Here is a 22,911-nt window from a genome sequence, read left to right on the forward strand (position 1 = left end):
ATGAAGCACATTTATCGATTCTTCACAAACATTTTGTTTTAATACAAGATTACCACAAAATGTTATGGTTCCAGACATTAATTCATTTTTACTTTGGCATTTGAGTTGCTTTTTAAAAAATTTCTTCCATTTTAATGTGCGCTTAATTTTATAACAATGGTTTGAATAAAGAAAAAGCTGCATTAAGTGTATCAATAGTAAACAGGGTCAGCTTTGAAAAGATACTCCGGTTTTGTTGGTATGTTGAAGGAAAATGTGCATGTATAAACCTATTACACAATTAACTAATAGGTAAAATAGTGCTTGCTTCTGATTTCTTAGAGCTTTTTTGTTTTCTTGGCCATCAACCTTACTCTGGTTTGAAACAGGGTCTGCTCCGCAGATAATGATGCGTGTGGTGGTACTGAAAGAAAAAGAAAAGTAATTTTAGAAATGCCTCGGGAAAAACTTTAAATGATTTTTGTGCAACCACTGAGGGTTGTTGCTTTTTCTCCGAAGTCTCCCACACCAGGTGCTCCTCTTTTCCACTCCAGTACCTGGAGCAGCCCCATCGGGATTCTACGTGTCTACCTTTTCCCCTCCAGCGGCCGAAGTTTCCCTTTTTGAAAGCGTAGGCAGCCTTCCTCCGCGAGTGGATTCCTCAACTGGCTTTTCCCGGCGGCCCGGCTCCACGTGACCTCCCCTGACACCTGTGCAGCCACCGGCTCACAGCGCCCCCCATCCCCTCCGCCAGGTACCGACGGGGCCTGGCGCCCCCTTCCACAGGAGGTCACGGTCCGGGTGCGAGCCTCGCTCGGGCCGGCAGGGGAGGGGCTGAGCCACGGCCCCGGCAGCCGCTGGAGCCCTTGCAACGGGATTATCACATGACTCGACGGCGGCGGTAGCCGTGGCAGCAGCCGCGCCGGCTCCGCGGGCTCGCTGGGTGGGCTCAGTTCCGCTCACGCAGGAGTCGAGCGCTGCGGGCAGGGAACGGACCTGCTGCAGGCTGCAGCCGCGCAGCTGCTCCCGGAGCGCTCGGCGTCTCCCCCGGCTGGGCCGGGGGCCCACTCCATGCCGCTCGGTTGCGGAAGTGTAGCGGGGGGAGGCGGCGGCGGCACGGAGCGCGGGAGGCCGGGGCTCGGCCCCCTGCAGCATTAGGCTCCGGGAGCCGCGCGGCGCGCCCAGCGGCCCGGCTGCCCGTGCGCCCGGCGCCCGCCGCAGCCTGCATGCCCCGCGCTGCGCCTCGCCCGGCCCCCGCCACCGCCGCTGCCGCCGACCCCTGCTCGCACCGCTGCTGCCGGGCGCCGGAGTAATATGCTCACTCGAGTGAAATCTGCCGTGGCCAATTTCATGGGCGGCATCATGGCTGGCAGCTCAGGCTCCGAGCACGGCAGCGGCGGCTGCGGAGGCTCGGACCTGCCCCTGCGCTTCCCCTACGGGCGACCCGAGTTCCTGGGGCTGTCTCAGGACGAGGTGGAGTGCAGCGCCGACCACATCGCCCGCCCTATCCTCATCCTCAAGGAGACCCGGCGGCTGCCCTGGGCCACTGGCTACGCAGAGTGAGTGCAGCGACACCGGCGGCGCGCCTTCTCTCCGCGGCCCTTCCCCGCACGGTTCCAGCTCTCCTCTCTTCTCGTTCCTTGGCCCCAGGGCCCTCCGCTGGCTGCCGGCGTCCAGGCCGCGGAGGGCACCTCTTAACTTAGGCTGGCCATTCCTCTCTTCTCCTACCCTCTCCCCCAGCCCCAAGGACGCGGCGTCTCCAGCCCGGGTTTGGGTGGTAGATGGGTGGTGGGTGGCAGCGCTGGACCGTGGGAAAGCTAAGGCTGGACGCCGCTGAGAATCTGAGGGCTGTGTCACTTGGAAGAAACTGTGTGGAACAGCCCTGCTGAAGTTTGAAACACAGCAGGGAAATCTGGTGTCTGTGCGCCCATCCCCCCAAATCTTTGTGCCTCCGCGTGAAGTTTGTGGGGTAGAGCTTGGAGAAAGTGTCGCTGCGCTCGGGGTTGGGGCTTTGGGGGCGGTTGTCCCGGCGGCCACTGTCCGGCGCTGGGTTGCACAGCTCAGAAGGTCTCTGTTTCTCAGACTTTAGCCTAAGAGCTCCTTGGCTTCTCTTTTTGTGGGTGGGAAAACCCTGTGCCTTTAGTGACTGCCAATACTGTTTCCCCCAGTCCTTGGGGAGGGGGCAACTTCTTCCAGGTGTCTAATGATAGCATTTTGGTAATCAGCTTTGGCGATTAAGTGAGAGGTTGAGTGATTTACTATTTCAAGAACCGACTGAGTTACGCTGACGACCTGGAGTGGAACTGGGAAAGGAGAGAGGAAGGATTCTAATAGCCTCCCCACCCCCAACTCTACAGCTGTTCCATTGAGCGTCTTATGAATGGTAGGACATGGACTGTTTATTTCCCCTATACAGCGTCATAAAACTGGGAAATTCGGAAGGTAGAATTTAGGAGACCAGAGTTTCGGGATTAATAATGACTCGGTGGGTGCAAAAGTGCACGCGAAACCTTGCCTGGCACACCTGCCCCTTTTCCTTTAACTCCACCCGCTCTATAATCTTGGCCCTCCCCCGCCTGTGCACAGCCTCGCCCGCTGATTGGTTCATCGGGGCACCAATCGGCTCTCCCGAAGCCGGGCGCTTTGATGCTGACCCTGTTCTGGTGGCCCGGATAGCCCCGAGCAGGCATGATCCCTGATGCTCCGGGTTCCGGGGTGACAGTTTGCAAGACGCTCTTCTGAGAACTCCGAATTCTGTTTTCCTTCCCCTTTCATCATACAGTTGTTTCCCCACGTGCTGAAATAAAAAATATGCATAAATGGCGGTATGTGACTAGAGGGTGAAAAATATTAAACAGGTAAGAGTGATGAGTGCTAAAACAATAAAAAATTAACGCATAATGAAAGGCAGGCGTGGTAGAGAGCGTTGGGGTGAGGGAGGTACAAAATATTATTATACCTTTCAGGAGAAAACTAAAGCGAAAACACTTGTGTGGTTGAAAAGTGCCTTCCAAAGCAGCAAGTACTATTTCCTGACTAAAATACCACCGCGGACTCCACCATACCTTCCACCTTGCTTGGAAGATCATTTGGACTTTTGCAAGGCAAAAATCAACTTGGAGCAAAGTTTGTCCTAGAGTTCTGTAAAAGGGGCTCTGTGCCTGTCAGAATGTGTAGGGACCCATTGTCACTCCGGTGGGTTCACCAGAGCCATGGCGCTTAGGTCTGAAGGGCAGAGAGATAAGCAGGCAAGTGGTGAGAAAGTTATGAGAGTTAGGAAGAAAGATGTTAAAACACAATGTGGAAGCTACTTGAACACAGTTAAAGGAGTACCTCAGATAGCAAGAAGGAAGGGGAAGGGGAAAAAAAAACGATTAGTTTGAAAACTGTGGCAAGCAGATGATGTGCAAAGGGCTATACAGACTAGGGATCTGAAATGAGACCCGTGGGAGGAGTTGTACCTCCTCCTACCTGGGCCTCAGTTTCCTTATCTCAAAGAAGCTAATCTTTTCCTTGACTAGAACATAAGGGAGGTTCAATTGGAAGGTTAGAAAGGCCACCGTAAAATGTTTAGTTTTTAAAGCTAGTTATGAAATTAATATATACTTGTGAATTCAAGCAAAGACCTGTATACAGATGTAAGCGACCCCCTACCGCCATCTACCCAGACAATTCTGTGTTTGAGTAGTGGTACCTGCCTTTGTAGACTTAATTGGAGACACCTATAAATAAATATCCTGCTCCTCTTTTTCCTTTCTCAAATAGACTCAAGCTAAGCATGTTATTCTGTAGTTTCACAAAAGACTATGTCATGGACTTTATTCCAAGAAAATAATATAGAATTACCTCATTTTTTTGAAATGTATAGTATGTATACATTCACGAAACGAATACATACTATACATTTCAAAAGAACATACTATACATTTCATGAATGTATACGTATTATACATTTCAAAAGTAACTAGCATAATGCTTACTGTTTAGTGATTGTACTGTTTCCAGGTTTGTATCATATCCTTTGATTCTCACAACAATCCTGTGAGGTAGGTACTAACATTTCCGTCTTATAGATAAGGATACAGACACACTGAATGGTTAAGCAGCTTGTCCAGAATCTTACCACCTTAACAGAGCCTGTATTTGCAATTAAGCGGTTTGACTGCAGAGCCCATAATACCAAACTACCTCCCTGCTCCATGGACTGTAGCCCACCAGATTCCTCTGTCCATGGAATTTTCCAGGCAAAGATACTGGAGTGGATTGCTATTCCCTTCTCCAGGGGGTCTTCCCAACCCAGAAATCTAACCCAGGTCTCCTGCATTGCAGGCAGATTCTTAACCATCTGAGCCACCAAGGAATCCCAAACTACCTCCCTCCAGTGTGTTACACTATGGCACATCCATCCGTATCCTGGATTAACCACTGACATTGTCTTAACACTTCCCTTGTGACGAACTACTTCCTCAAACCTTGAATTGTACTTTGTCTTCCTGCAACAATACATCCCGAATGATCAAAATGGTTGAAATAGAAAAGGGGAGAGAAAGACGAGTAGGAACTGTGGTTATGGTCAGAGGTGGCTGCCAGTAATACTGCTGAGGATCTACTGAAAGGAGGGATTATCTTTGTTTTAGAAGGTACCAGAGAGAGAGAATTGGTAAGAAGATTGCTCAGAGTGGGGATCAGAGGGGTGTGAGTCGCAGCCTGAATCACAGGTGGTTTGCTTACCTCTCTAGAAAGTGAGCTACTTTGTAAGCCTTCCTGAGGAGGAGGAATTGACATCACGTGGTAACTGAGGAGTTAGAGGAGAGTTGAACTCTAGTGTTGAACTTTTGTATGGTAGAAAAATAATAAAAGAAATGGTCTAGTTTTTTGCAGTTTACTATTAATCCTTTTCAAAAGGAGTTGCTCTATAGGTTATGCTGTTGTTTAGTCACTAAGTTGTGTGCAACTTCTTGCAGCCCCATGGACTGTAGCCCACCAAACTCCTCTGTCCATGGGATTTCCCGGGCAAGAATAGTGGAGTGAGTTGCCATTTCCTTCTCCAGGGAATCTTCCCAACCCAGGGACTGAACCTGCATTTCCTGCATCGGCAGGCAGATTCTTTACTGCTGAGCCACCGAGGAAGCCCCTCTATAGGTTATAGAACTAGAGAATTAGCCTATGTGACCCCTGTGAGATCTGGGGATCTAGAAACAGAAAACCCTCTTTTATTCAGTATTTATTGGCATTGTGCTACATGGAATTTCCTGGCTCCTCAGAAAGCCTCCTATTGTGGTTGAAAAGTTTAGCCATTTGTTTCAGGGCTGTCTGCTAGGCTCTAAAACATTACAGTTACAGACAATAACCACCGAGTTAAAATCTTTGTGAAAACATGGATTAGCAAGTTTTATTTTTTAGTTTGGTATTAAATTACGGACTTAGCCTGTTAGACCAGCTCGGAGAGAACCACGGGAAGCGATGGTATGACCCAGAGACCTCATAGGGCAGCTGCTGCCTTTCTTTCTCCATAAGTTTAAATACTACCCAAGTGCTACAAGCACTTGGAAATGGGTTCCATTTTTTAATGGGTTAGGAGTGCTTTTTGACTTTCCTTCCCTTTGATCTGTTTGCCCAGCCTCTTTCCCACTGATGGTCAGTTGGACATAGAGAGCCAAGTGAATGTGGAGTTTGTGCCTAAAACTACAGCAGTAGATAATGCCAGAGAATGTGCAGTGCTCTATGAAACCATCATATTCAAGTTTTATCAGCGATAGGTTTCTCTGCTTGTACAGGAAGAATAAATCATAGTTATAGCATCATTTTACTTAGATTATAGCTGTAACTATGCAATTTTTTCCCAATTATTTTTCTTACAAAGCTGCCCCAGACATGGGTATTTAAAGAAAGCTACTTTGAGAGCTTCTGTTAAATGTACATTATACAAGTTCTTTTTGTCTCATGAAGGTAGTGAAAATGTTAATGAAATAACCTTATTTAAATCCAGCGAACAGCCCACAAATATTTGGATTTAGTTTGGAATCTGTAGCCTGTTCCATCTCCTACGTCACTGGCCCTAATTAGCAATTACACATAAATGACATTAGTTGGCTGTGTAGTGGTGATGACAGAGAAATCACTATTTCTCCCGGGCTCCGAAGCTCAGAAATCCCCTGGCCTTTGTTTTTCCCTTCTGACCTCCACTACACCCACCCCTCTTATCCCTGGTAGCAGAGCTCCTCCCTGGGAACTTCCTCTTTGACTTGTAACTGAAGAAACTTGAGGTTCTCTACTTCTTGTTGGATAAGGGGGGGAAATGAATGAGGTGTACTATTTGTGGGGGGAGGAGATTCACTTAACAGAGCTCTCCTTAGCAGTTTTCTGAAGACCAGTGCAAAGTAGTCTAAAATATTTCACCTACCTTTCCACTAACCTGCAGAAAGTGTTAATTTCCTACTTTAAAGCAGGTGGCTAAGCTCTCTTCCATTTTTCAGATTATAATGAAGTCATTCCCTCTGGGGTGGAGCTCCTGGGCTGTTCCTTTTCTTAGAAAAATGGCTCCACTTCATCAATGACTAGTAATGCTCCAGACAGATTTGATTCTTGTGAGATATTGTGTTTGTCCTGTGTTTCAGCCCCAGTTAGATAGACATCATCTCTGATTTTGCTCCACCACACAGTGCTTCCTTGTTATAGTTACATCAGTGTGCTATGCGTAGTGGGTCAGTCATGTCCTGCTCTTTGTGACCCCATGGACCATAGCCCTCAAGTCTGCTCTGTGCATGGGGATTCTCCAGGCAAGAATACTGAAGTTGACTGCCATGCCCTCCTCCAGGGGATCTTTCCCAACCCAGGGGTCAAACCGGGTCTCCCGCATTGCAGGCAGGCTCTTTACTGTGGGAGCCTCCGGGGAAGCCCAGTTACATCAATATTGGCTGATAATTTAAAGCTGACTACATAATAGAATTGACTTCTAAAAATGTGTTATTCTAGACAGTTTTAAAAATTAACATGTAATTGACATATACTGATTTCAAATGTACAACATAATGATTCAGTTCCTGCATGTACTGTGACATGATCACCCATTGTTTCAGCCATTGTGAGATAGTCAACACCCATCACCAACTCACAGATACAATCTTTTTCTTGTAGTGCAAACTTTTAGTAGCTTTAAAATATACAGTACAGTGTTATTGACTGTAGTCACCATGCTGTACATTACATTCCCAGGACTTATTTTATAACTGGAAGTTTGTGCAATTTGAACCACTTTCATTTCAGGCCCTGTCTGTGGCAGCCGTCAGTCTGTTCTCTGTGAGTTTGGTCGTTTCTTCTAAGATTCTAAATATTAGTGAGACCATATGGTGTTTGTCTTTCTCTGAATTATTCCATTTAATATAAGGCACTAAGGTCCATTCATGTTGTTGCAAATGGTAGGATATCCTTCATTTTATGACTGAGTAATATTCCATTTTAAATATATCTTTTATATATAAATCATAATTTCTTTATTCATTCATCTATCAGTTGACACTTAGGTTGTTTCTTGGCTGCTATAAATAATGGTGCAGTGAACTTGGAAATGCAGATACCTTTTTGAGTTAGCATTTTGTTTCCTTCAGATAAATACCTACAAGTGAAGTTGCTAGATCATATAATAGTTCTGTTTTTAATTTTTTGAGAGACCTCTCTATTGTTTTCCACATTGGTCTCGATAATTTACCTTCCCATGAATAGTGCACAAACGTCCCCTTTTTTCCACATCATTATCAGCACTTGTTATTTCTCATTTTTTTTGGTAATAGCCATCCTCAGAGGCGTGAGATGGTATTTTATTGTGGTTTTGACTTGCGTTTCACTCATGATGAGTGATACTGAACATTTTCTCATGGACCTGTTGGCCACGTGTATATCTTTGGCAAAATGTATCTTCTGCTCATTTTAAAAATTAAGGATTTGGGTTTTTTTTGTTTTGTTTTGCTGTTGAGTTGTATGAGTTCTTTATATATTTTGGATAGAAACTCCTTTTCAGATATATGATTTGCAAATATTTTCTCCCATTCAATAGATTTTTTATCTTACTAATGGCTTCCTTTGTCATGCAGAAGCTTTGAGTTTGATGTAGCCTGTTTTGTTTATTTTTACTTTTGTTACTTTCGCTTTTGGTGTCAAATCCAAAAAAATCATTACCAAGATCAGTGTCAAGGAGATTAGTGCCTATGTTTTCTTCTAGGAATTTTCAATTCTTACATTCAAGTCTTTAATCCATCTTATGTTAATTCATATATGATGTAAGATAGTAATCTTTTTCTTTCACCTGTGTTGTCCATTTCCCCCAAGACCAGTTACTGAAGAGGCTGACCTTTCCCCATGGCGTATTCTTGGTTGTTTTGTCCTAAACTAATTAACCATAGAGTTGTGAGTCTGTTTCTGGACTCTCCACTCTGTTCCATTGATCTGTGTGTCTGTTTTCATGCCAATACCCTACTGTTTGTGTTACTATCACCTTAGTTTTAAATTTGGAAGTGTGATGCCTCCAGTTTTGTGCTTGTTCAAGATTTCTTGGTTATTTGAGGTCTTTTGTGGTTCCGTACAAATTTTAGGATGGTTTGTTCTATTTCTGTGAAAGATGCCGTTGTAATTTTTATAGGAATTGCATTGAATCTGTAGATTGCTTTGGGTAGTGTGGACATTTTAACAAAATTCTTTCAACTTATAGAATATCTTTTCATCAACTTGTATTTTCTTCAACTTAGTTTATTAGTGTCTTATAGTTCTTAGTATACGGGTCTTCCACATCTGTAGTTAAATTTATTCTTAGGTATTTTTTTGATGCAATTATAAATGGAATTGTTTTCTTAATTAAAACATTTTAAAAATAAGTTAATTTAAGAATTAAGTGTCTTTATGATTTTCTCTGATTTGCCTAATTTTAACAGATGACTGATAATTTTTCCCTTGAATTTATGACATTTTCCCTCAGGAAATAAATAACATTCAGCTGCTTCCTTTATTTTTCTCATCCAGTCAATAAAATCATTGCATTCCTATGCTGGGTCCATAATTATGACATAGTCATCATCCTGAAGAGAAGTTTATGGCATAGTCTTTCCCCCTTTAGAGTTATTCTTTGAAATTAAGTTGAAATGAAATCATGTATTAAGATTATAAGAGACCAAAACTGGGGAGTGAGTGAAGTTGTTTGTTTTGTTTTGAACGTCTTAATGCTTCTGGGAAATTTCAAACCTCAGTATTTGGAGCATTAAGGTCACACTAGGGAAGCAAATTTTTCCTTTCAGCAAGTATTATGATTAGGTGCCAAGTTCTCTGTACCTGAAGGTCCCAAGACCTTTATACATACCTATACAAAGGTATGATCAAGGAAGAAATTATCCTGGCACTTAAAATGGTAAGAAAGACTTTATTCAAGACTGTTGGCAGTAGGGACATTGTAATGGGGAGAGAGATAAGATTAAACTCCCAGTACAGTAAAGACAGCTGGAAATTTATAACCAAAGAATGGAGCAATGAGGTCAGTGGATGGAAAATTACTAAGAGGAAACATCAAGGATAGGGGGATTCTTGCTGAAGGTCAAGACAGGAGATAAGGCCATTGATCAGAAATCAGGGGTGACCAGATTTGACTGCTAAGTGAGGACATAAAAAGCCAAATTTCTTATCTACTATACTAACCTTTTGTGAAATAAAGGATATTTTGAACCAGAAAGGCAGAGACATACACTCTCTGAGAGAAAAAAAAGTTTTTAGTTTCTTTGAAAATGTTATGCTCCTATTTTTCTCATTTTTCACAAACTCAAAACCATGTATTTTACTTGTTCTGGAGGATTCCCAAGGTCCTTTCCAGTTTTAAACTTTGTGAGTTCCTGGGGTTAGGCTGAGAACCAGTCTTCCCTTCCAGACTGAGGTTTTTCCCATGGGGCCTGCTGTCTCCTTCACTGTGATTTTAATTTTGAATAATTTTCCTCCAGCATTGTTATGAAAATTTTCAAACATCTGGAAAACTTTAAACCATTGTATACTTAGCACACATATGCCCACCATCTAGATTCCAAAATACCCATTTTACTATATTTGCTTAATCATTTGTCTGTCCATCAGTCCATTCTTTATATATATATATATATATATATATATATATATATATATAAATTCTTTATTTGTTTTGGTTGGTGCACATGGCTTTCTCTAGTTGTGGTGAGCAGGGGCTTCTCATTGCAGTAGCATCTCTTGTTGCGGAGCACAGGCTCTATGGTGCATGGGCTTCAGGAGTTGCAGCACCCAGGCTCAGCAGTTGGATCTCAGAGGCTCTCCAGCCGGCGGCTTCATAGTTGGGGCCCGCAAGCTTAGTAGTTGTTGCTTACAGGCCCTAGAGTGTGGGCTCAGTAATTGTGGTTCTTGGGCTTTGGTTGCTCCAAGGCATGTGGAATCTTCCCAGACCAGGGAAAGAACTCGAGTCACCTGTGTTGGCAGGCAGGTTCTTATCCACTGTACCACCAGGGAAGTCCCATTCTTGTTATCTTTAAGTGTATATCTCCTTTAGTCCAGTGGCTTTGGTTCATGCTATTAAGTTATTTTCCACAGTAAATTAAAAGATAGGTTTGAGTAGCTTTGACTTTCTCAGTGGAGAAAACCACCAAACCATCAGATCCTCATCCATGTGAGGCAGAGGAACCCCTGCGTTGGCGTCCTGCAAAAATGCTCACTTAATCCATACACTTCCCATAATTTAATACTCACCCAAAAGAGAGTTTTACATGGGGTCAAATTGAAAAGCAGAAATAGAAGACACATCTCTTTGATGTGCTCTTGTTCAATTAAATCAATAGGAAAAATTGGTTTAAAACTTGAGTCACCTCTCTTTTCAGCTGGTAGCCAGGCAGGTGAATATTAACCGAGGAGCACACTGTTCAGAAAAGATTTCAGAATCTGTTGCCTGAAAAGTGCTTCTGAATAAGAAAGACACCATTGAACTATATTTACCTTACTTCTGAAGTAGGTGTAATCCGCTAGCAGGCTTAGGGAAATTAAAGTACCTGCTTAATTGCTCTTTTTCTGGTGTGGAATGTGAATCCATAGTGCTTTCTTTGTTATACTATTTCTGACTTAGTTTTTTTCTGAATGACTGTAAAATTTAAATGTTTTCTTTCTATGTTATTTGTGAGAAAAAATATTACTACTAAGTTGCATTTGTAGAGGTCTGTATGACCCCATGGAGTGTAGCCTGCCAGGCTCCTCTATCCATGAAATTTTCTAAAATTTTCTAGGCAAGAATCCTGGAGTGGGTTGCCATTGCGTCTTTCAGGGGATCTTCCCAACCTAGGATCGAACCCGAGTCTCCTGCACTGCAAGCAGATTCCTTACTTGCTGAGCCATCAGGGAAGCCCCATATAGTCCCTGCCATGTATATTTAAATATAAGCACTTGCTATCCATTTTAATAAAAGGAGAATGAGCCCCAGAGAGAACTTGTGTTACTTTAGAATCTCATGCAGTCCCATGATCCTAGAGACCATGGCTGAATCATTGAACCTGACTATTCGTTGTGTGAAATTATTCACTTATGGACATCATATTCTCATAAATAAAATGCCACAGAAGAGAGTATAATATATTTTATTATTCAGAGGAAACAAATAACCTCTAATCTCTAGGTGACTTAAAATTCCATAAGGACATATTAATTAGCACACCAAATTTTATATGAAAGGATAAGTTTCAAAGTTTTTAAAAATAGTTCTGTTGAGTATAATACACTTTAAAAAATTAACTTTCATAATATATGTGCATTTCCTATGTTTAAAAGTCCAGACATTTTCAAAATTACCATCGTTTCCTAACTTCAATTAGTCGCCCCCCCCACCTCATTTTATTGTTTTTGGAGACCCTGTAAGTCTTAAAACCACTTAATAGTTCTTTCTCTTAGTTCATGAAAGTCTGTTCATTTTACCTAGTGGTGTTTTTCTAAAGTGAATAAATAGATTATGTGTTTTACTATTAGCAGCTACTTAAACATGAGGAAGTAAACAAATTTTGAATACTGGGGCTCAAATCCTGAGTCAGGTTTGATGAGACAGTCCCTTTTAACATTTATTTTGGGAGTACTGTTGTGCTCAGTTTTGTCCCACACTTTGCTGCCCCATGAACTGTAGCCCACCAGGCTCCTCTGTCCATGGGATTCTCCAGGCAGGAATACTGGAGTGGGTAGCCATTCCCTTCTCCAGAGGGTCTTCCCGACTCCGGGACCAAACCCAGGTGTGCTGCACTGGCAGGCAGATTCTTTACCACAGAGCCACCTGTGCAGGAGATGCAGGTTCAGTTCCCCCGGAGAAGGGCATGGCCACCCACTCCAGTATTCTTGCCTGGAGAATTCCGCAGACAGAGGAGCCTTGCAGGCTGAAGTCCATCGGGTGGCAAAGAGGCAGACATGACTGAGCATGGGCATACATTGGGAGTTCTGTTACCTAAAGTTCTTAGTTTTTACTTAAGCACAATCAAGTTTGAATGGAATGTTTCAAGTTAGTGAACGTTGGGGGTCAGCGAGGCCAGCTGCATGGGCTCCTGCAGGGCCATCTTGGGGAATTCGGGCCTTGGCGTCTTGGACTAGTCAGGTCTCATGGCGCCATGCTAGCTGGCTGGGCCGTGTAATGAATGTTGCAGGGCTCTAGGGCCAGCAAAGAGTTCAATTATTTGCCAAGCCGAGAGGACCAAAGTGATTCGTGCACTCTGTAGCCCTTTCAGAGAGTTGACAAATAGACATTTAAGCTATTGAAAACTGGTGCATCTCTACCAGGTAGCCTTTTTCATATAAGCATAGGAGGAGGAAAATATCTCAGATGAAACATTGATTTTTTAAATGAAAGTGCTATGCATTGTTGAAAGACTATATTTAAGTAGTCTGCCACAATGTACTAAATAATCATTCTTTGCCTTTTTGAAAAGGCAAACATTGACAAGTTACATTTAGAACACAAAACTGGCAAAAATAAAAGAAAATAAATGCTTAGCAGGAAACAGATTTTTAAGTATGAGAAATATGAATAGCTCATAGGAAGATGTGAGGGGATGGAGGGAAGCAAATCGGTATTACTACAGAAAGAACTATTAAGCGGGGAGTTTTGTTTTGTTATTCTTGGTTTGGGGCCTCAGCACACCACTTTCAGGATCTTAGTTCCCTGACTAGGGATCAAACCTAGCCTCCCTGCTGTGCAAGCACTGAGTCTTAACCCCTGAACCACCAGGGGAGCCCATTGTTTTTTTCTTTTTTGTTTCTATAAGAGGAAATAGCCACAGTATTTTGCTGCAAATAAATAGCCTGTGAGAATGAACTCTAAAATATATGTTTGGAAAAAATGAGCAATTTTTTCAGCCCTTTAGGACAGCTTTTACCCTGTAAAGTAGGGTTTAGAACAGAGCCAAAGAGCCTGATTAGATGGGCTCTTGGCACCCTGCCCTGTGATTATTAATAATGGGGCCATGCTGCCTGGTTGTTAGAACCAGGTGTCGAATTGGGCTGGTGATTCAGTGCAGCAGCAAATGGGAAGAAAAGAAGAATTGGCAACTCTGACTATAGCAGCTGGTGTTTATTTTTTAAACTATCTAGGTGCTCAGATGGGGATTGCAGGGGCCTATTGTTGAACCCCTGCCCCGCCTCCTCTCTCAGTGCCCCCGGTCATCAGGTTGGTACTGACAGTGCCACTTGGCCACGCTGTCCCGTTCCCACCTCGCATACCATCTGAAGCCCTGCCCTCTGCCTTGCCATCCTCTGGGGCACCAAGTGGTGTCATTGGTCTCTGGGGGCCGCTGAAGATTCCTTCTAGTCTTGGTTCCCACCTTCTCGCTATTACAGACCCTTTTATTTATTTTCTTGGATGGATCCCTCGTGGAAGATTTTACCCAGCAAACTGTATAAAATAAGTATTGCTGCCCCTTAACATTTTTTTAACCAGGTGCAATATTTTCTAATCAGTAGGAAGGGTGGGTGTGGTGATGATTGCAATGAACTGCTAGCATTTAAGTCAAACTCAAAGGATTAACCATTGTTTTATTACTGTATGAGTCCTTACTATCCACAACCTATTTTTCATTAGCTTTTTCCTCTTCAATGTAAAATAGCTTATGTCTCTTACTGCTTCCTTCCCTAATGATTTTTATTTTTTTAATGTGGACAATTTTTTGAAGTCTTTATTGAATTTGTTTCAATATTGCTTGTTTTATGTTTTGGTGTTTTGGCCATTAGGCATGTGGAATCTTGGTTCCCTGACCAGGAACTGAGCCCACACCCCCTGCATTAGAAGGTGAAGTCTTAACCCCTGGACCGCCAGGAAAGTGCCCCCTTCCCTGATTCTTAAGAAGCCTGGACCACACTGGAACTCTGCTGACAGGCTTGGCTTTTGTACCTCTGGGTTTTCAGCTCATATTCATGTTGAGATTATTTTGTTTGGGATTCACATGTGTAGCACATTACTTCAAAGTCTCCAACGTCCTTTTCCTTGTTGAAAAACGATGTTTTAATAGTTTTATTTTCTTGGCTCACAAAGTGCTGCAAGTTACCTGAAAAGTCTGATGCTTGTCAGCTGTAAATTTAATTAAACTCCTGCTGAGAATATTTTTATTTTCTAACAGAATTTTGACCCTTGGGCAAAAGTTGATCTTGAAACAGTTTCTATCATCCCCTGACTGTGGGTGAGAAGAACTTAAAAACATCTTTAGATGGCTTCTGACCTGCCAAGGTGGTGAAAGGCATTCATCAGTCAGGAACATAGATTAATATTTTTATAATGATATACTTTTTTCTCTTATTGCAGAATTGATAGGTGTTCATTGTAGGCACTTTCAAAGTCTTAAGTACTATGAAAAACAAACATTACTTATAAATTCTATCACTTATAATTATCTTAACTGGTAATTTGTATCTCATTTGTATTTGTTTACAAAATGGGGTGATTCTACATACTGAGTAGTAGTTTTTTCATTTGACATGGAGTTACTGGAGTGACTATCTCCTCATGTCAATAAATATTGTACTCTGTTGTTTTTAACAGTTATATTGTATCCCATTTATGATTTTAACATACATTTTTCTTGGGTGATAGCCAGTTTTTTTTTTTTTAAACTACTAAAACAGTCCTGGAATGAATAGCCTTATAACTAAAACTTTTAAAAACCATACTTTTAAAAGTGGCATTTTCTTCTGGGGAAAGTGTTCAAATTGGACTTCTCCAGTATTCCTAGTGACTTCAGTAGTGTGAAAATATCAGCGTTCAGTGTGAACGTTGCTTCATTGTTCCTTGTCATTTCAGTGATGCTGAAATGTCATTTATGTCCTTTATTTTAAAGTACTTTACCAAAGTAATGTTTCTGTTGATCCAGACTTCTTTTTCAGATTTAGGATTAAATTACGAGGTTTAGAGAAGTGACCCTTAAGGACTAGTTTAAAACCCCACTCTGAAGCACTGCTCAATGCTTTAGCCTGTCTCCAGAGTTAAGGCACTCATTGGCTGTCATGCATGTGATGGATAAATGATAACATCTCTTATTTTTAACTGTTTAACTTTTCATGAATAATCTTGAGGGCATGGGCATCAACATTTTAATTTCTTTAATACTTAATACAGAGTTGTACACATTAATGCTCAAATATAAAGACCAGAAATAGTGGGGACATAACCAGTAGAGTTCTTTTAATGTCAAGTGAAGCAAAGATCACCTTTGTTCCGTAGGCTGATTTCAAATTATGAGCGCAACACCTGGGAGTATAACAGTTATCACAGTATTTACAAATTTCAGACCTGAATCTCTGAACATTTTTAAGTGTCTATTGGAGGCATTGCATTGCATTCCCTGCGTCAGGAGCGCCCTGTGAGGAAGCAGGGAAAAGTACATCTAGCTCTCTGACTCTTAGCCGGAGGTAAGCAGTGAGGACAGATTCTTCTAGAAAAAGCAGATTCCTTGGTATACGAGTGGCTGGAAGTGAAAGTCTGCATGGACACTGCATTCGGAAACCCCCTGAAGTTTCTGAACATTATCCATCCTTGCTCTGCTCTCTCATCTGCTCAGCTTTTTTTTTTTCCCTTCATTTTCTTTCCTTCATAGTTTATTTTGGAAGATGGAGGTAGGGATTTGGTATATTCATGAGATTCCTATTCATTAACCCTTTCTCAGTGCACAAGCTAAGGCATTATTGAATTAAGCACAATCTATTAATATGATTTAGTTCACCTATGGATTATTTGTGCTGAACCTTACACTTCTTGTTTGATATGAAAACTCAAAAGTCATATAAAGTAATTGGTCCATTTCCTCTGTTCAACCCCCACGTAATATCTTCTTATTTAAAGTTATGTACGTATACACCAGTTAGAATAAAGAAATTTCTGTACTAAAATTTAGTTTCATTCAGTTCTACTCCTAAACTGGTATTGGTTCCCAAGTTGATCCTACAGAGTTTTTGTTTTTGTTGGCTATCTCAGAGATATCTCAGGCATATCTCAGAGATAGTGTGGTCTTAGTTCCAAACCATTGCAATAAAGTGAATATCACCAATAAAATGAGTTACATAAATTTTTTGGCTTTCCCAATGCATATAAAGTTTATGTTTGCACTATATTGTAGTCCACTGAGAATATAATATAGAATTATGCCTGAGAAAAATGGACACATCTTAGGTTAAAAAAATTTTTTATTGTTAAAAAATGCTAACCGTTTGTGAGTTGTAATCTTTTTTGCAATAGTAACATCAAAGATCATGATAGCTAATATAACAATAATGAAAAACATTGAAATATTGCAAGAATTACCAAAATGTGATGCAGAGATATGAAGTGAGCAAATGCAGTTAGGAAAAATGGCGCCGATAGATTTGCTTGATTTAGGGTTTGCATTTCAATTTGTTTTTTTGTTTTTAAAAAGTCAGTATCTCTGAGATAGTAAAACAAATACAATAAAATGGAGTATGCCTGTATATATATGTTATATTTACTGTATTGGGAAACAAAACTGAGAAATTTTTACAAATATTTATAAAGTCAATTAAAAATAAACACAGAAACATTTTGAATAAAAAATACCATTTGTTTTTTTTTCAGAACAAAACCCAATTTAGGAAGAAGAGTGGCATCATTATACACTTGCAAGTCCATTTGACGGACCGCTCTGTGACTCAGTCGTCTCCGACTCTTTGTGACCCTATTGATTATATAGCCCGCCAGGCTCTTCTATCCATGGGATTCTCCAGGCAAGAATACTGGAGTGGGTTGCCATTTCCTTTTCCAGGAAATCTTCCCGACCCAGGGATCGAACCGGTTGTACTATCACACTCATGAGTAAACTCCACTCACATTCATGAGAGAATGAGAGTGAAAAAAGAAAGTAACATCATAGCATTATGATGAAAATAATTTTGACCTCATGTATCCCTTGCAAGGGTCTTGGAGATCCCAGGGGTTCCAACCATACTTTGAAAACTGCCCATATGGAGAATAAACAGCATAACTTTCTGTCTTTTGAACGGTATTTTACAAATAGAAAACTATAAAGCACTTTTGAAAGTTCCAGTGAAATGTAGATCTTCCACTTCCAACGTGATTGTTTGTACTGATTCAGGAGGACACTTCTTCACACTGTCTGTGGCCTTTATTTCAGACAGTAGAGGACTTTGCTCCGTGTGTGATTTGTTGGGGCTGTTTAAGACTATTAGACAATCGAGGGTGGTCAGGATTGTCTACCTTTAATAGACAAAGAAAACAACAGGGGCCAGAATTTGCTAGGGTTAGGGCTAAAAGTACAAATCTTTGAGCAGTTTAGGCTTATGGCAATTCTGGGATTATTTAGTAGTGGATTGTACTGGTTTTCCTTGTACCATTTATCATAGATTTGCTGTATTCTTCACATGGGCTAAGCACAAAAGATACAGAGATTTTAAGAGGCTCACATTTTTTTTTTCCTGGTGGCTCAGGTGGTAAAGAATCTGCCTGCAACGTGGGAGACCTGGGTTTGATACCTGGGTCAGGAAGATCCCCTGGAGATGGGAATGGCTACGCACTCCAGTATTCTTGCATGGAGAATCCTATGGACAGAGGAGCCTGGCAGGCTACAGTTCATGGGGTCGCAAAGAGTTGGACATGACTGAGTGACTGACACACATTCTTGCTGGGAAGAAAAGATTAAAACCTAAGCTTAGTTTGACGGAGGAATAGCATGATGCTGGGGGTGTTGCATACCTTGAAGAAACAGCTTGAGGTCACCCTGGCTCTTCTGCTCAGGTCATGGCTTCACAAGCTGGTTCACTTTTTAGTTTTCAGTTAAGACACTGCCTGAGTCCTTTCAAGCTTTGAAGTGCTGAGGGAGTAAGAAGCATAACAGAGGCTGTGCACTGATAAGTTAATTTCTACTGACTTGTAAGGTGCTTATATACAGTTCATAAAAGTTAATGTTTTTTCATTTATCTTGTTTGTATTATCATAAAATCTCTGGAGGTTCTGTTGGCTGATTTGCATGTTAGCAGAGGCAGTATTAAGTTGAAAATCTAATTACATGTGATTTAATTGATGAAGGTGAAAGAAGAGAGTGGAAAAAGCTGGCTTAAAACTCAGCTTTCAAAAAACTGAGATCATGGCATCTGGTCAGTCACTTTTTATGGCAAATAGATGGGGAAAAAGAGTAAACAGTGTCAGACTTTATTTTCTTGGGCTCCAAAATCACTGCAGATGGTGACTGCAACCATGAAATTAAAAGATGTGTGCTTCTTGGAAGAAAAGCTATGACAAACCTAGACAGCATATTAAAAAGCAGAGACATCACTTTGCTAATAAAGGTCCGTATAGTCAAAGCTATAGTCATGTATGGATGTGAGAATTGCACCCTAAAGAAGACTGAGCGCCAAAGAATGGTGCTTTTGAGTTGTGGTGCTAGAGAAGACTCTTGAGAATCCCTTGGACAGCGAGATCAAACCAATCAATCCTAAAGAAAATCAACCCTGAATATACATTGGAAGGACTGATGCTGAAGCTTCAATACTTTGGCTCCCAGGTGCAAAGAGCCAACTCTTGCAAAAAGACCAGATGCTGGGAAAGATTGAAGGCAGGAGAAGAAGGGAGCGACAAAGAATGAGATGGTTGGATGGCATCAGCGACTTAAGGGACATGAGTTTGGGTAAACTCTGGGAGATGGTGAAGGACAGAGAAGCCCGGTGTGCTGCAGCCCATGGGGTCGCAAAGAGTCAGACACAACTGAGTGACTGAAGTGAAAGAGTCAAACTTCTGAATCTAACAGCCTGGTAAACCTAGGATGGTGGAATGGAGGCTAAACTTCTCGCCTGGACATCACCTTTCATCCCTACATCCTGTGCAGCAGAGGGGTGAGCACCAAGCACAGACTATAACATTGTTTCTAGAACAAACAAAAGCACTCTAAACAAATAGTTTATCCTGCATTAAAGAGACTCAGTTTTTAGGTTCCCCCCATCCAGTTCTTCGAGAGTGCTAATGCAGTTACTGTATCTGTACAGAAAAGTTTCTATTTGAATTTTTTGTCTAGAAGGATACATTTTTATCAGTGAGATAAAACTAATAGTGGGGATGATTTCAGCATAATTGGTTCCTATTCCACTCTGGGATGTCCTTTTTAAAGGCATGATTCAGTTACAAACTATTATTTGTAAAGTATGTAGATGTCTGAATAGAGTATATGAAAAGTTGACAAATGAAATTGGATGAAACCTACTGATCCTTTCCAGAAAAAAAAAAAAAAAAAGGAATGCAGGTCACAACCAGTGTTGAGGTTAGTCCTTCTGGTTAGCCCCAAGTTTCCCGAGGGTGGGTGACCTGAGGACATCACCAGTGCTCTCAGAATTGTGCTGTCACTTGGTGCAGAGTTAATGTCCTCTACTTTGGCAGTTAAATTGCTATGGAAAGCAGCTGTACTTGATGCAATTTAAATCAATATCTTGGACTCGTATGTGGCCCTGCAGCCACTGTAACCACTCGACTCTTGTCAGCAGCTCTGACCTAAGAGTAAAGGACATGGTTATCTTGCCTAAGATTTGGTTTTGAAAACTCGTGGAAATCAAATTATATTTTAAAAGCACTGGGAAGCTGACAACTTAAAATTTGTCCCTGTAGGACATAATTTCCCAGTGTTGAGAATAGTTCTGTTAGTCAATATTGGTTCTTTGTGAGTTGAATATGCTACATTTTTCTATAGTGGAGGATAAGTACAGTGGTAGGTTTATTTCAGATGTCAAGTGACCAACTGCTATCATCAATAGCTCTTTGAAGGTCATCAAGGGTAAGTGGCTAGGGATGAGTGGCTGGATCATTACCTACTTCAGCTTCCTTTCTATTGTGCTTTTTGATACTCTAAGAGGATTGATTTACTTTCTGTATCTTTGTTCCTGACAGAATTGCTTCAGTATCCATTTCTGTAGTAGGGCTATTCTAGTTTAAATGGAAACCTTTCAAAACAGTATGTACCACGAATTCTTCTCACAAGAAACACATACTCTTAGTTTTTTAACTTAAATTACGTGTCCTTTCCTGGGATATATTTATTTTTTACCATATCTCAAAGCAGGATTTTACCTCATCTGTAAAGCTAATTTTGCAGTATTATTAGGAAACTAGTTTTTCTGTTCCCTAAATGTAATGCTTTAGTTATTTATAAATTGAAGGGTGAGTTAGCTGCATTTCATACCATATGGCATTTAAGCTTTTTAGAATCTGTTTTGGGATACACACCAAAAACAAAACAAAAAATGTTTAGATTGTGTTACGTTAGAAAAATAGTTTCTTTTCTTTAATAAACATCATTTTAACAACCTATGATCAGTAATGCCCACTATAATAAGCCATAACAGATTCGAGGAAAACTTAGATTATCTCAGCTAGGTTGGCAGGAAATATTAATTCAGTTTTCAGTCAGTTAACATTTATTATACTCTACTGAATGTGAAGCTCTAAAAGAGCTTCCGCTATCTTCAAAGAGTTCGCAGATTAGCAGGGGAAATAGTAGGTATCTAACCATAATACAGTGAACTCCTGGGATAACAAAATTGAACAAAGGCACTGGGAGCTCAGCAGGGAGTTGGCAAAGCTGACACTGCTTTAATTCTTGAGGAATGGGTTTTGGATGGAGGAGACATATGAAGGCGACAACAGGGTGAATAAAAGCATGATTGGATGCTAGTGGATGTTTCTGGGAACTAGAATTATCTTTTGTGACTGTTTGTTAGGTGTACACTTGTTGAGGCTTCTCAGAGAAAATCTTCACCTGGAGCCTGAACCCCCTGGCACTAGACATAGAATGATCCTATCTTCTTTATTTTTTAATTTTAATTATTTATCTACTTATTTGGCTGTGCTGGGTCTTCGTCGTGGCACAAGGGGCCTTCCATATTCATTGTGGCGTGTGGGATCTAGTTCCCTAACCAGGGATTGAACCTGGGCTCATTGCGTTGGGAGCATGGAGTCTTAGCCACTGGACCATCAGGAAAGCCCCGTCATCTTGTCTTCTTATGGAAAGAGTGGGTGCTAATAAAATTTTGACTGTTTTTTATGTTTGCCAGGCATAGCTCTGGAACCTCCTGTAAGACTTGTGCTTCCCTTCATTATGGTAAAAATATTTGAATGATGCTTCTGTATTTGGAAGTCCTGCTGGGCTTCTCTTAGGATGTGACTCTCCACATTATATATTGAGGAGTGGAGGGACAATGGGAGGTTAGACCCGATGGAATTTATCATGGATGGAGGTCTAATGTGAATTCACTGTGGACCACAACTCTTGCTACAGGAAAGATGATAATGATGAGGGCATCCTCCTTCATTTGCTGGTGGTATCGCTTGGATATGTCCTACAGAAGCTCTGCTACAGTCTGTGGTGGATGCTCCTTGGTCTCCTTAATTGAATCAGCAAGGATGTGGAGCGTGTTATAGGAAACAGGACCATGGAACTTGAAGGCCCTGCCTAAGGCACAGGGCTGCAGACACTGCTGCTACTGCCTGCATTTAATAAGACATTAGAGGCCTATTCAAACTCTAAGCCCGTTTCTTTTGCCTTGAGATTTCTGACTGATTGCAATTAAAATCAAAGTAAAACGTAGTCTAGAAAGTGTCAGACCAGACTTAAAAAAAAAAAAAAAGGCAAAGACCACCCATTTTGTAGAAGGTGGAGATGCTGGCAACAGGGAAGACCAGATCAACAGGCTTATTAGAAGGATGAACTAAGGTATCTACCAGGATTATTTTTGTAATCTGATCAGTAAATAATTGAAACAAACAAACAAAAGTAGTGCACAGAGGCCAAGGGCAGGGCTGAAAAGGTAAATTGAGATGAAGAGAATGAAGGCCCTTGTATATCATGATAAGGAATTTTATACCATAAATAGTAAGTAGATACAAACAAGTTTTTTAAGTAAGCAGGCATTGGGAATAACGTGATGAGATATTTTGGAAAAATATTTGGCAGGCTTAGGAGAGAAACAGGTGAAGGTGAGGTATGAAAGGTATGGTGGTATGGTGGTGAGGTGAAAGAAAAGGGGACTGCTGGAGGGCTTCTGGATGTAAAACTGGCAGGCTTCGGAGGCTGATTGGGAATGAGGGGATAGTATGCGATAGAGACACTGAGTACTTACCTTCTCTGACTCTCATTTTGTCAGGACACGTGGGAGTCTTGGACTTTCCCACTTCCTCTTCAGCTAGGTGAGCCATATAACTAGTGCTGGCCAGTGTGTTTTGAATGAAAGTCAAATGTCACTTTCAGGCTGAAGCATTTGAACTATATTCTGAAGACCTTCCAACATCATCTTCGTCTTACATAATAATGAGGAGACTGTGTTCTCAGATGGTTCAGCTACACGTTGGTGGAGCCTCAGTCTGCTAAGTCCTTACAGCCGGAACATTGTCCTGTAGAGTTGTTCATGTTTACAGTGATCAGT

General features: G+C 41.5%; 1 protein-coding gene across 4 annotated transcripts in view; it reads left to right on the top strand.

Moving 5' to 3' along the window:
* Positions 1-679: 679 nt before the first annotated feature.
* PPM1H (protein phosphatase, Mg2+/Mn2+ dependent 1H) overlaps positions 680-22,911 on the top strand; it is a 309,775-nt gene continuing 287,543 nt past the window's right edge. For all 4 annotated transcript variants that reach the window (XR_011255961.1, XM_069584754.1, XM_069584755.1 and 1 more), the window contains exon 1: positions 680-1,538. Coding sequence is in view for 3 of the 4 variants with exons in the window: in XM_069584754.1 (XP_069440855.1) it covers positions 1,294-1,538 (245 nt within the window). In the remaining variant the exon portion in view is untranslated. The remainder of the gene's footprint in view (positions 1,539-22,911) is intronic.

Source organism: Ovis canadensis, chromosome 3 (assembly GCF_042477335.2).
Source record: "Ovis canadensis isolate MfBH-ARS-UI-01 breed Bighorn chromosome 3, ARS-UI_OviCan_v2, whole genome shotgun sequence".
Taxonomy (NCBI): domain Eukaryota; kingdom Metazoa; phylum Chordata; class Mammalia; order Artiodactyla; family Bovidae; genus Ovis; species Ovis canadensis.